General features: G+C 45.3%; 1 protein-coding gene across 1 annotated transcript in view; it reads left to right on the forward strand.

The window, feature by feature from the left end:
* Positions 1-8,450: 8,450 nt before the first annotated feature.
* PRSS57 (serine protease 57) overlaps positions 8,451-13,125 on the forward strand; it is a 237,403-nt gene continuing 232,728 nt past the window's right edge. The window contains exon 1 of the mRNA XM_075337881.1: positions 8,451-8,520. Within this exon, the coding sequence (XP_075193996.1) occupies positions 8,472-8,520 (49 nt within the window). The 5' untranslated portion in view covers positions 8,451-8,471. The remainder of the gene's footprint in view (positions 8,521-13,125) is intronic.

Consider the following 13,125-nt stretch of genomic DNA (forward strand, 5'->3'; position numbering starts at 1 on the left):
TGTCTGTCTGTCTGTCTGTCTGTCTGTCTGTCTGTCATGCTCCGAAATTGTGTCCTTACGGGGACACAAAGCTGATTGGCCGCTGGGCTCGCCATGGCCCCGCCCCCCCACACGGATTGGCCTCTCGCCCCGGCTCTCTGCAGGCCCCGCCCCCCTCACGCAATGCACGCTCGCTGTGGCCCAACTGACACGGGGCTCCGATTCCCAGGTGAGTACACACACACATCACATCACACTCACTCTCACACACACCTCACACATCACATCCACACATCACATCCACACATCACATCCACACATCACATCCACACATCACATCCACACATCACATCCACACATCACATCCACACATCACAACATGCTGGGATATCACTTGCTTCTACACCGGCTCCGTCAGGATCCCGGCAGCGCCAGACATAACCTTGCGATGCTGGGATCTTAACGGAGGCCGTGAAAGCTGGTAACCATTATACACATCGGGTAACTAAGGTCCCTTAGTTACCCGATGTGTATCATAGTTACCAGTGTACACCGGCTCCCACTCACTCTCACACACACCTCACACACACATCACATCGCATCCACACATCAAGGTCCTGCAGCTGCGGAACATACATAACATAACAGCACACACACACAAATCAGATCACACTCACACACACACATCACATCGCATCCAAATACTCACAACATCCTGGGATATCGCTTGCTTCTCGGCGGCGATATTGTGCTGTGAGCTTCCAGGACCTGACGGAGGATCACATGGCCAGAAGCATGTGATATCCCCGGAAGTTGTGAGTATCAGCGCGTATGTGCAATATCGTCAGTGTCTGTGTGTGTGAGTGGATGCGATCGGGTGTGTGTGAGTGGATGCGATCGGGTGTGTGTGAGTGGATGCGATCGGGTGTGTGTGAGTGGATGCGATCGGTTGTGTGTGTGAGTGGATGCGATCGGTTGTGTGTGTGAGTGGATGCGATCGGTTGTGTGTGTGAGTGGATGCGATCGGTTGTGTGTGTGAGTGGATGCGATCGGTTGTGTAGGTGAGTGGATGCGATCGGTTGTGTGGGTGAGTGGATGCGATCGGTTGTGTGGGTGAGTGGATGCGATCGGGTGTGGGTGAGTGTCGGCAGAGGAGCACGGCGTGCTGGAGGAGGCTGGGAGCAGAGAGGCTGATCTTGGGGAAGGCTGGGAGGGGGAGGCTGATGCTGAGGGAGGCTGGAAGGAGAGAGGCTGAGCAAACGTGCTCCATCCGCCATACTGCGCACTCCCCATCGTGCTGCATCCCCCATGCTGCGCACTCCCAAACGTGGTCCATCCGCCATGCTGCGCACTCCCAAACGTGGTCCATCCGCCATGCTGCGCACTCCCAAACGTGCTCCATCCGCCATACTGCGCACTCCCAAACGTGCTCCATCCGCCATACTGCGCACTCCCCATCGTGCACCATCCGGCATGCTGCGCACTCCCAAGCGGATGGAGCATGATGGGGGGTGCGCAGCATGGCAGATGGAGCACGTTTGGGAGTGCGCAGCATGGCGGATGGAGCACGTTTGGGAGTGCGCAGCATGACGGATGGAGCACGTTTGGGAGTGCGCAGCATGACGGATGGAGCACGTTTGGGAGTGCGCAGCATGCCGGATGGTGCACGATGGGGAGTGCGCAGTATGGCGGATGGAGCACGTTTGGGAGTGCGCAGTATGGCGGATGGAGCACATTTGGGAGTGCGCAGCATGGCGGATGGAGCACGTTTGGGAGTGCGCAGCATGGCGGATGGACCACGTTTGGGAGTGCGCAGCATGGCGGATGGAGCACGTTTGGGAGTGCGCAGCATGGCGGATGGAGCACGTTTGGGAGTGCGCAGCATGGCGGATGGAGCACGTTTGAGAGTGCGCAGCATGGCGGATGGAGCACGTTTGGGAGTGCGCAGCATGCCAGATGGTGCACGATGGGGAGTGCGCAGTACGGCGGATGGAGCACGATGGGGAGTGCGCAGCATGGCGGATGGAGCACGTTTGGAAGTGCGCAGCATGGCGGATGGAGCACGTTTGGGAGTGCGCAGCATGGCGGATGGACCACGTTTGGGAGTGCGCAGCATGGCGGATGGACCACGTTTGGGAGTGCGCAGCATGGCGGATGGAGCACGTTTGAGAGTGCGCAGCATGGCGGGTGGAGCACGTTTGGGAGTGCGCAGCATGGCGGATGGAGCATGATAGGGGGTGCGCAGCATGGCGGATGGAGCACGTTTGGGAGTGCGCAGCATGGCGGATGGAGCACGTTTGGGAGTGTGCAGCATGGCGGATAGAGCACGATGGGGAGTGCGCAGCATGGCGGATGGAGCACGTTTGGGAGTGCACAGCATGGGGGATGCAGCACGATGGGGAGTGCGCAGTATGGCGGATGGAGCACGTTTGGGAGTGCGCAGCATGGCGGATGGACCACGTTTGGGAGTGCGCAGCATGGCGGATGGAGCACGTTTGGGAGTGCGCAGCATGGGGCATGCAGCACGATGGGGGGTGCGCAGCATGGGGGATGGAGCACGATGGGAGGTGCACACCTCCCCCCAACACACACACACACGTGCACTGCACAACACACACACACTAGGAATCACAAACAACGCCCTACACAGACACCCACACACACAGACAACGCTGCACACACAAATATACGCACATACTGCACAACACACACATTGCTCAAAACATACCTCCCCCCAAAACACACCACACACACACAAACCGCACAACACACAGACACAACGCTACAGACACACAGCGCTCCACAAACAACGCAACACACGCAACACACATACAACACCGCTCTCACCCCCCGCGACACTCAGAACATGTACAGCGCCCTACACAAACACTTGGTAACTACACACAACAACATCTATATATATATATATATATATATATATATAACAAAAATCATACATGAACTACACAATACGTAAATTCTAGAATACCCGATGCGTAGAATCGGGCCACCTTCTAGTATAACATATTAATATAACACACATGGACACATGCACACCTTCACCACGGACGTGCAAAACGTTAGTATTTTGCATGGATGTGTGAAGGAGGCTTTAAAGTTACTCAGCATTGATAAATACAATGCCTTGCAAAAGTATTCGGCGCCCTTGAATTTTTCAACCTTTTCCCATATTTCAGGCTTCAAACATAAAGATAAAAATTTTAATGTTATGGTGAAGAATCAATTAAGAAATAACATCTGGAAAACCAATTCTGAGTCTGAACTGAGTGCAAAAAAAACTAAAAAATCTACACTATATGGAGAGAAGGTATGCACACCAGTGATTATGTAAGGGGAATATATGAAAAGCAGAAACTGCTGTGTGAATACTGACATGAAAAATCCAATAGCTATATGTAAAAGTGAAAATGTGAAAAATGGAATCTGCATTACTGCCATGAACATATGATAAAGAGAAATTTAGCCATTGAATTGATCAATACAACAGAGCCCCAACACTACGCCAAAGTATTTCTCTATGTTGGGGTCCCTAGCTTGTGTGTGTCCTCTCATGCAGTTTAAAAACTTACCGTGTATGGGAAGCTGAGACCCAGGCTATATATGTATAATGTGGACTGGCAATAGGTGTGGTGGGGCCGGGTTCACAAACAAAAGACTACAAATCAATTAAGAAATGACGTCAGGAACACCATTCTGAGTCTGAACTGGGTGCAAAAAAACTAAAAAAAATCTACACTATATGGACAGAAGGTATGCACACCAGTGACTATGTAAGGGGAATATATGTAAGCAGAAACTGCTGTGTGAATACTGACATGAAAAATCCAATAGCTATATGTAAGAGTGAAAGTATGAAAAATGGAATCTGCATTACTGCCATGAACACATGAATAAAGAGAAATAGAACGTAGAGAAATACTTTGGCTTTTGGCAGTAATGCAGATTCCATTTTTCATACTTTCACTCTTATATATAGCTCAGAGTACAGAGGGCATCATGAAGACCAAGAAACACAACAGGCAGGTCCGTGATGCTGTTGTGAAGAAGTTTAAAGTCGGATTTGGTTACAAAAAAAGATTTCAAAAAGTTTAAACATCCCAAGAAGCATTGTGCAAGCGATCATATTGAAATGGAAGGAGGATCATACCGCTGCAAATCTAACAAGACCTGGCCATCCCTTAAAAACGTCATCTCAGATAAGGAGAAGACTGATCAGAGATGCAGCCAACAGACCCATAATCACTCTGAATGAACTGCAGAGATCTACAGCTGAGGTGGGAGAGTCTGTCCATAGTACAACAATCAGTCGTACACTGCACAAATCTGCCTTTATGGAAGAGTGGCAAGAAGAAAACTATTTCTCAAAGATATCCATAAAAAGTGTAATTTAAAGTTTGCCACAAGCCACCTGGGAGACACACTAAACATGTGTAAGAAGGTGCTCTGGTCAGATGAAACCAAAATCGAACTTTTTGGGCCCAATGCCAAGTGATATGATTGGCGTAAAAGCAACAGCTCATCACCCTGAACACACCATCCCCACTGTCAAACATGGTGGTGGCAGCATCATGGTTTGGGCCTGATTTTCTTCAGAAGGGACAGGGAAGATGGTTAAAATTGATAGTTCAGCACGGCGGCTCAGTGGCTCAGTGGTTAGCACTGCAGCCTTGCAGCACTGGGGTCCTGGGTTCAAATCCCACCATGGGCAACATCTGCAACAAGTTTGTATGTTCTTCCTGTGTTTGCGTGGGATTCATCTGGGTACTCCAGTTTCCTCCCACACTCCAAAGACATACAGATAGGGAATTTAGATTGTGAGCCCCAATGGGGTCAGTGTTCCTGATGTATGTAAAGCGCTGCAGAATATGTTAGTGCTATATAAAAATAAAGATTTATTTTATTTTTTTTATTTATGGGAAGATGGATGGAGCCAAATACAGGACCATTCTTGAAGAAAACCTGTTGGAGTCTGCAAAAGACCTGATACTGGGACGAAGATTTGTCTTTTAACAAGACAATGATGGAAAACAAAGCAAAATCTACAATGTAATGGTTCACAAATAAACATATCCAGGTGTTAGAATAGCCAAGTTAAATTCCAGACCTGAATCCAATCGAGAATCTGTGGAAAGAGCTGAAATCTGCTGTTCACAAACGCTCTCCATCCAACCTCACTCAGCTCGAGATGTTTGCAAAGGAAGAATGGGCAAGAAATTCAGTCTATCGATGTGCAAAACTGATAGAGACATACACCAAGCTACTTGCAGCTGAGATCGCAGCATAAGGTGGCGCTACAAAGTATTAACTTAAAGGGACTAAATAATATTGCACCCCCACTTTTCAGTTATTTATTTTTTAAAAAAGTTTAAAATAAGCAATAAATTTTGTTCAACTTCACAATTGTGTCCCACTTGTTGTTGATTCTTCACCATAAAATTTAAAATTTTTGTCTTTATGTTTGAAGCCTGAAATGTGGGAAAAGGTTGAAAAATTCAAATGGGACGAATACTTTCGCAAGGCACTATATGTCCAATTGTGTGAATTACTGACACTGCTAATGCCAAGTTATTTTCCAATCAATTAACACATAACAGATTTCCAAATTTTGGCTTCCTTCTAAACTGTTTATTAATACAGGTGCATCTCAATAAATAGAATATCATCAAAAAGTTAATTTATTTCAGTAATTCAATACAAAAAGGGAAATTAATATATTATATAGTCATTACAGACAGAGGGATCTATTTCACGTGTTATGTTCTGTCAATGTTGATGATTATGGCTTACAGCCAATGAAAACCCGAATGTCTGTAGCTCAGAAAATTAGAAAAATTACCACAAAACACTTGCAAAGGCTTCCTAAACATTTAAAATGGTCTCTTAGTCTGGTTCAGTAGGCTACACAATCATGGGAAAGACTGCTGACTTGACAGATGTCCAGAAGGCAGTAATTGACACACTCCACATGGAGCGTAAAGGCCCAGTCACACTAAACAACTTACCAGCGATCCCAACAATGATCCAACCTGATAGGGATCGCTGGTAAGTTGCTAGGAGGTCGCTGGTGAGATGTCACACTAGCGACATGCCAGCGATCCCACCAGCAACCTGACCTGGCAGGGATCGCTGGAGCGTCGCTACACAAGTTGCTGGTGAGCTCACCAGCAACCAGTGACCAGCCCCCAGCCAGCAGCGCCGCATGGAAGCGATGCTGCGCTTGGTAACTAAGGTAAATATCGGGTAACAAACCCGATATTTACCTTGGTTGCCAGTGCACACGGCTTAGCGCTGGCTCCCTGCACACCTAGCCACAGTACACATTGGGTTAATTACCCGATGTGTACTCTGCTACGTGTGCATGCAGCAGGAGCCGGCTTCTGCGGACGCTGGTAACCACGGTAAACATCAGGTAACCAAGAAGCCCTTACCTTGGTTACCCGATATTTGCCTTCGTTACCAGCGTCCCCGCTTTCACGCTGCCAGTGCCGGCTCCCTGCTCCCTGCACACATAGCCAGACTACACATCGGGTAATTAACCCGATGTGTACTGTGGCCACATGTGCAGAGAGCAGGGAGCAGGCATTGGCAGCGTGAGAGCGGGGAATCTGGTAACGAAGGTAAATATCGGGTAACCAAGGTAAGGGCTTCTTGGTTACCCGATGTTTACCGTGGTTACCAGCCTCCGCAGAAGCCGGCTCCTGCTGCCTGCACATTTAGTTGTTGCTGTCTCTCTGTCACACACAGCGATGTGTGCTTCACAGCAGGACAGCAACAACTAAAAAATGGCCCAGGACATTCAGCAACAACCAACGACCTCACAGCAGGGGCCAGGTTGTTGCTGGATGTCACACACAGCAACATCGCTAGCAACATCGCTGTTACGTCACAAAAGTTGTTTGTTAGCAGCGATGTTGCTAGCGATGTTGCTTAGTGTGACGTGGCCTTAAGCCACAAAAGGTCATTGTTAAAAGAAGCTGGCTGATCACAGAGTGCAGTATTTAATCATATTAATGGAAGGTTGAGTGGAAGGAATAAATGTGGTAGAAAAAGATGCACAAGCAACTGGGATAACTACAGCCTTGATATGATTGTTAAGAAAAGGTCATTCAAAATATTTTGGGGAGATTCACAAGGAGTGGACTGCTGCTGGAGTCAGTGCTTCAAGAGCCACCCCACATAGTTGTATCCAGGACATGGGCTACAACTGTCGCATTCCTTGTGTCAAGCCATTAATGACCAATAGACAACGCTAGAAGTGTCTTACCTGGGCTAAGGAGAAAAAGAACTGGACTGTTGCTCAGTGATCCAAGGTGTTGTTTTCAGATGAATGTAAATTTTGCATTTCATTTGGAAATCAAGGTCCCAGAGTCTGGAGGAAGAGTTGAGAGGCCACAATCCAAGCTGCTTGAGGACTACTGTTAAGTTTCCACAATCAGTGATGGTTTGGGGAGCCATGTCATCTGCTGGTGTAGGCCACTGTGTTTTACCAAGACCAAAGTCAGCGCAGCCGTCTACCAGGAAATTTTAGAGCACTTCATGCTTCCTTCTGCCAACAAGCTTTTTGGAGATGGAAATTTAATTTTCCAGCAAGACTTGGCACCTGTCCACACTGCCAAAAGTACGAATACCTGGTTTAATAGCCACAGGATCACTGTGTTTTATTGGTCAGCAAACTCACCTAAACTAAACCCCATAGAGAATCTATGGGGTACTGTCAAAAGGAAGATGAGAGACACCAGACCCAACAATGCAGATGAGCTGAAGGCTGCTATCAAAGCAACCTGGGCTTCCATTACGCCTCAGCAGTGCCACAGGCTGATCGCCTCCATGCCAAGCCGCATTGCTGCAGTAAGTCATTCAAATGGAGCCCCGACCAAGTATTGAGTGCATTTACTGTACATACGTTTCAGTAGCCAACATTTCCAAGTTAAAAATGATTTTTTCAGTTGGCCTTTAATAATATTTTAATTTTCTGAGATAATGAATTTTGGGTTTTTATTCACTGTAAGCAATAATCTTCAACATTAACAGAAATAAACACTTGAAATAGATCACTCTGTGTCTAATAACTATATAATATATGTGTTTCCCTTTCTGTATTGAATTACTGAAATAAATTAACTTTTTGATGATATTCTAATTCATTGAGATGCACTTGTATATCATTTTCTGATGATACTAAACACACAAAAATGGTAAATGTTTATTTAATTGGAATACAGTTTAAAAACATTTAGGAAACATTAAATATTTCTGCATAATTTTTTCAAGCTACAGTTAAATAATACTTCCTCTCTCTGCTAATCCCTTCCTCAAATTTCCAAGCTTGAAAAGAAACCACCGTCCTTACAACACAGAGTCTGGTGAAATTCCCTAACGGACATCTCCGCACACTTATTAAAACGTCCCCTCTCACCATCCAAGTTTACTTTGCACCGTTTTCCTGAAGCCTCACACTGGAGCCATCAACCATGAAGTATCTCACTTTGCTGACAACCTTGTTCATGTTTCCCTTTGCAGGTAATATTTATTGATGTTCTAAAAGGATTCATGTGAAGAAAACCTTAACAGTCTACAGCATGGCACTATTAGCATGTAGATCAAATGTTGAGTAACCCTGTAAATCCTGTTCTTTAGTTACAGTATACTGCTGTTTATTGACTTTGTGTTACATGAGGTTTCTTGTTAGTGCCTAAAGGTAAAATAATAATTCTACTAAATTTGTATAACTAGAGAGTGAGCTCACACGGCTTGTATGCATTTAGAAGCTGCTAATTTGGAAGTAGTGGACTAAATCTACATTAATGGTTAAACTTAATTTATTTTACTTTAACCCCTTCCCAATCTTGTAATTTTTCCACTTTGGGTTGTTCCTCCCCTTCTTCCAAGAGCCATAACGATTATATTTTTCTATTATTATAGCCGTGTCAGGGCTTGCTTTTTGATTTTGATGAGTTGTACTTTAGAATGACGTTCATTTCATCATGTGATGCTCTGTAAAGCGGGAAAAACAATTACAAATGCGTTGAAATTGCACGTGTTTTGTGTTTTTTTACTTATCATGATCCCTACTGTATATGACAAAACTGAGCTGGCAATATGATTCTCCAGGTCAGTATGAGTATGCAGATACCAAGCATATACTTTTCTTTTATTTAAGTGGTGGAAAAAATTGTGAAAGTTTGCAAGTAATAACATACACCATTTTACGTGACCTGTAACATTTTTATTTTTCGGGATATGGGGCTTATTTTTTTGGCAACCTAAGTTGATGTTTTTACTGATACCATTTTTATGCAATGTTTTGATCTTCTGTTATTGCATTTTATTGCAGTGTTGAAGGGCCAAAAAAACATAATTCTGACATTTTAATTATTTTTCTCATTATACCGTTAATCAATTTGATTCATTTATTTTATATTTTGAAAAATCAGACTTTTATGAACGCAGCAATACCAATTATGTGTGTTTTAATTTTTTTGATTATTTGATTGTTTGGGTTTTTATTTTTTTCATATTTTGAAAAACATTTTTTATTTTATTTACTAGTCAACTTAGGGCACTTTAAGGGGTGATCATCCGACCGCATGTGCTATATAGAGCAGTGCATCAGCTCTGCTCTGTACAGAAGAAGTACTGATCTCCTATGAATGCCGGCTCACAGCAAACGTTTACCCCATCAGCACACAGAGATCACATCACGGGTGCACCAGAGGGAGCGGGGAATGACACGCTCCCTACTTGCATGTGATAAATCCCACTGTAAGAGAGAGACAGCGTAATTTAACTTGTTAGACAGCAGGAGAAAAGCAGGTTTAAATACTGTGCCAAACCACAGGAGTCCAGATGATGTTAGTTGATGATGAGGACTCCTGTGGTTTGGCGCGGTATTTAAACCTGCTTTTCTCCTGCTGTCTGGTATTTCTCCTCGTTGCGGGACCGCTGCTTTCCACGCTACATATATGCTTGCTAAGGGGTTGTGACTGGCACAACCCGACCAGGTGAGTGCTTCTGCTTGCATTCACCCTCTTGTGTCATACCGGGTAAGACCCTATTACGCCTTTTCTCTCCGCAGCTTCTCTTGCCTAATTTAACTTGTTAACAGATGTGGGCGAATCTCCGGTTCACCCATAGCTCTTAAAGACACATGTCGGCTCATTACATCAGCTGTCATCTGCAGGGAAAGATGTGGGCTCGGTGTGCGAGCCGCATCAAAGGCAGGGGCACGACCTTTAATGTACCAGTACATCAAAGGTTGTGAAGGGGTTAAGGGGATATGCACATGAAAAATGCCTTTATTGCAAAATAAGTGCAGGTAAAACCCAACCATGGCTTTAATTTATCTTATGTTATGTTTCAATAATACACATGAAAATATATATCTTATTAGAGATATCTCCATCTCTGATGATTGATAGTTCACTCTCAAATCATAGGTAAAATCTGTAAAATCTGTATAGTGAGGACCAGTGGCGTAACTAGAGTTTGATGGGCCCCGGTGCAAAGTTCAGACCTGGGCCCCACCCCTCTCCACGTACATCAACATTTGGGGTATGGGATAATGACACTGACACTCGGGCTACGAGATAATGATGCTGACTTACTTGTTTCTCTAACCCTCAGCACCCATGTTTCCCATGATTTGAAATCCCTCTATCAGCACCCAGCTTTCCTATGTTCTGATATCCATCTTGTCCTCGGCACCCAGCATCTCCATGCTCTGCTATACATCTTTCCCTCAGCTCCCAGCTGTCCCATATCAGAGCATGGGAAAGCTGGGTGCTGAGAGAAGATGTATAGCAGAGCATGGGAAAGCTGGGTGCTGAGGTAAAAAGTGTTGTGAACGTCGTCTGTGTGGGTGCGGTTTTGAAGCTCCCTCTGGTGGCCAGGAATGGTAGTGGAGCTAAATCTGAGCCACTGACTCAGACAGGTGTCGATGTTAATTGGGAATTGGGGAAGTCCTGTTGCAGACAAGTCTGGTCTATATAGGAGAACACTTTCAGCCCGGCAGTTATAATTGTATATTCCCTGTCTCTGTTCCTGGACTGAAGATTTGTCCTTCCCTGTATCCCTGAGCAATACTTCTGCAGATAAGTTTCAGTTTTGTCTTGCTTTCTGGTTTACACCTTAGGATGTTGTTTTTCCTTGTTTTGCTGTGTATCTGTTTTCTTGCAGGTGAAGCTTTGTTTCAATTTTCTTTCCCCTGTGCTGACTTTCCTGCAGGAAAAGGTATTTTTATCCCTGTCTGATTTGATTATTTCCGCTTCTGTACTTCTGAGTTCTTTTTTGGTATTTTGTCTCTCCCATTATTTACAGGAGTACCTGATATAGTGGGGGTGAGGTCGTATGACCTCTAGGGCCTTTTTTACTATCAGGAGTTTGGTATTTTTCTATAGAGATTTTGCACTGACCACAATCAGTTCCTTTCCTGTGCTTTGTATCAACTTAGTTGGGCCTCACCTTTGCTAATTCTATTTTTCCTATCTGAGTATTGTGTTTTTCTATATCACCATAATCTTTATATGTGGGGGCTACCTACTCTTTTAGGAACTGCTCTGAGGCAAGGTAGATTTCCTCATTTCATTCTGTGAGGCGCAGCTAGTTTCTTAGGCTATGACGTGGCATCTAAGATTTTAGGAACGCTCCACGGCTACTTCTAGTGTGGTCTGATAGTCAGAGGATTGCGGTCATCCCAGGTTCCAACTACTCCTGTTTCTTGGTGTATTTTCAACTATGGGAGTTTTTTGTAATCTTCCACGGTTACCGGATCATAACAAAGAGCTTTTTTCCCTCAGCACAAAATGTTTCCATCCCCTGCTTGTATCTTTGTCCCCCCTTGTATATAGTTCTCCAAATACTATAATGGCCCCCACATAGCTTTCCATATAGTATAAAGGGTCCCAAATAACCCTTCATATATTAGAATGCCCCTCTATAGTCCTCCATGTATTATAATGCATTTCTCATAGTTCTCCATGTATTATAATTCACCCCATAGTCCTCCATATATTATACTGCACCACATAGTCCTCCATATATTATAATGTACTCCCATAGTCCTCCATGTATAAAGTAGCCCTCATAGCCCTCCAATTATTATAATGAATTTCTCATAGTTCTCCATGTATAATTCACCCCATAATTCTCCATTTATTATAATTCACCCCATAGTACTCCATATATTATACTACACCACATAGGCCTCCATGTTTTATAATGCACCCCCATAGTCCATGTATAAGGTAGGCTCCATAGTCCTCCGTATATTATAATGTGGCCCCCATAGTCATATATGTATTATAACGCAACCCCATAAAACTTCATATTCTATTATGCAGCTCCATACTCCTCCATGTATAATGCACTCCTATATTCCATGTATAAGATGTCCTTCATTTTGTATTATGCAGCCCCATACGCCTCCATGTATAATGCACCCCTGGTCCATGTATAAGGTGTCCTTCATGTGTAAAATGCAGCCAGCCTCTTCAGGCCTCCATGTATATTAATGCAGCCATCCTCCCCAGACCTCCATGTATAATAATGCAGCCAGCCTCTCCAGGCCTCCATGTATAATAATGCAGCCAGCCTCCCCAGACCTCCATATATATAAATGCAGCCAGCCTCCCCAGGCCTCCATGTATAATAATGAAGCCAGCCTCCCCAAGCCTCCATGTATAATAATGCAGCCAGCCTCCTCAGGCTTCCATGTATAATAATGCAGCCAGCCTCCCCATGTCCCCCCCAAGCCTCTGGCCACCGTGTACTCACTAATTTATATATAAAAAAACAAGTACTCACCTCTCTCCTCGTTCCCTCGCTGCTCTGTCCTCACTGCTCTCCTCTTCCCCCACTGCTCCGCCCTCACCTCTCCTTGTTCCCCCGCTGCTCCAGTCAGTGTCCTCCTGTCCTGTTCTCTGTGCTCTCAGCACAGCAGTCGCACAGGAGTGACGTCACCACGCAGGCACAGGGGGAAAATGATGATGCATAGAGCGGCGCCGGCCACTCTATGCTTCATCATTGCTCTGCGTGATGACGGGGGAGGGGGGGCCCCTGTGCTGCCGCCGCTGACACCAGGCAGGGGGGCCCGATGTCCGTGGCGGCAGCACTGGGTCATATAGCAGC

Source organism: Anomaloglossus baeobatrachus, chromosome 1, assembly GCF_048569485.1.
Source record: "Anomaloglossus baeobatrachus isolate aAnoBae1 chromosome 1, aAnoBae1.hap1, whole genome shotgun sequence".
Taxonomy (NCBI): domain Eukaryota; kingdom Metazoa; phylum Chordata; class Amphibia; order Anura; family Aromobatidae; genus Anomaloglossus; species Anomaloglossus baeobatrachus.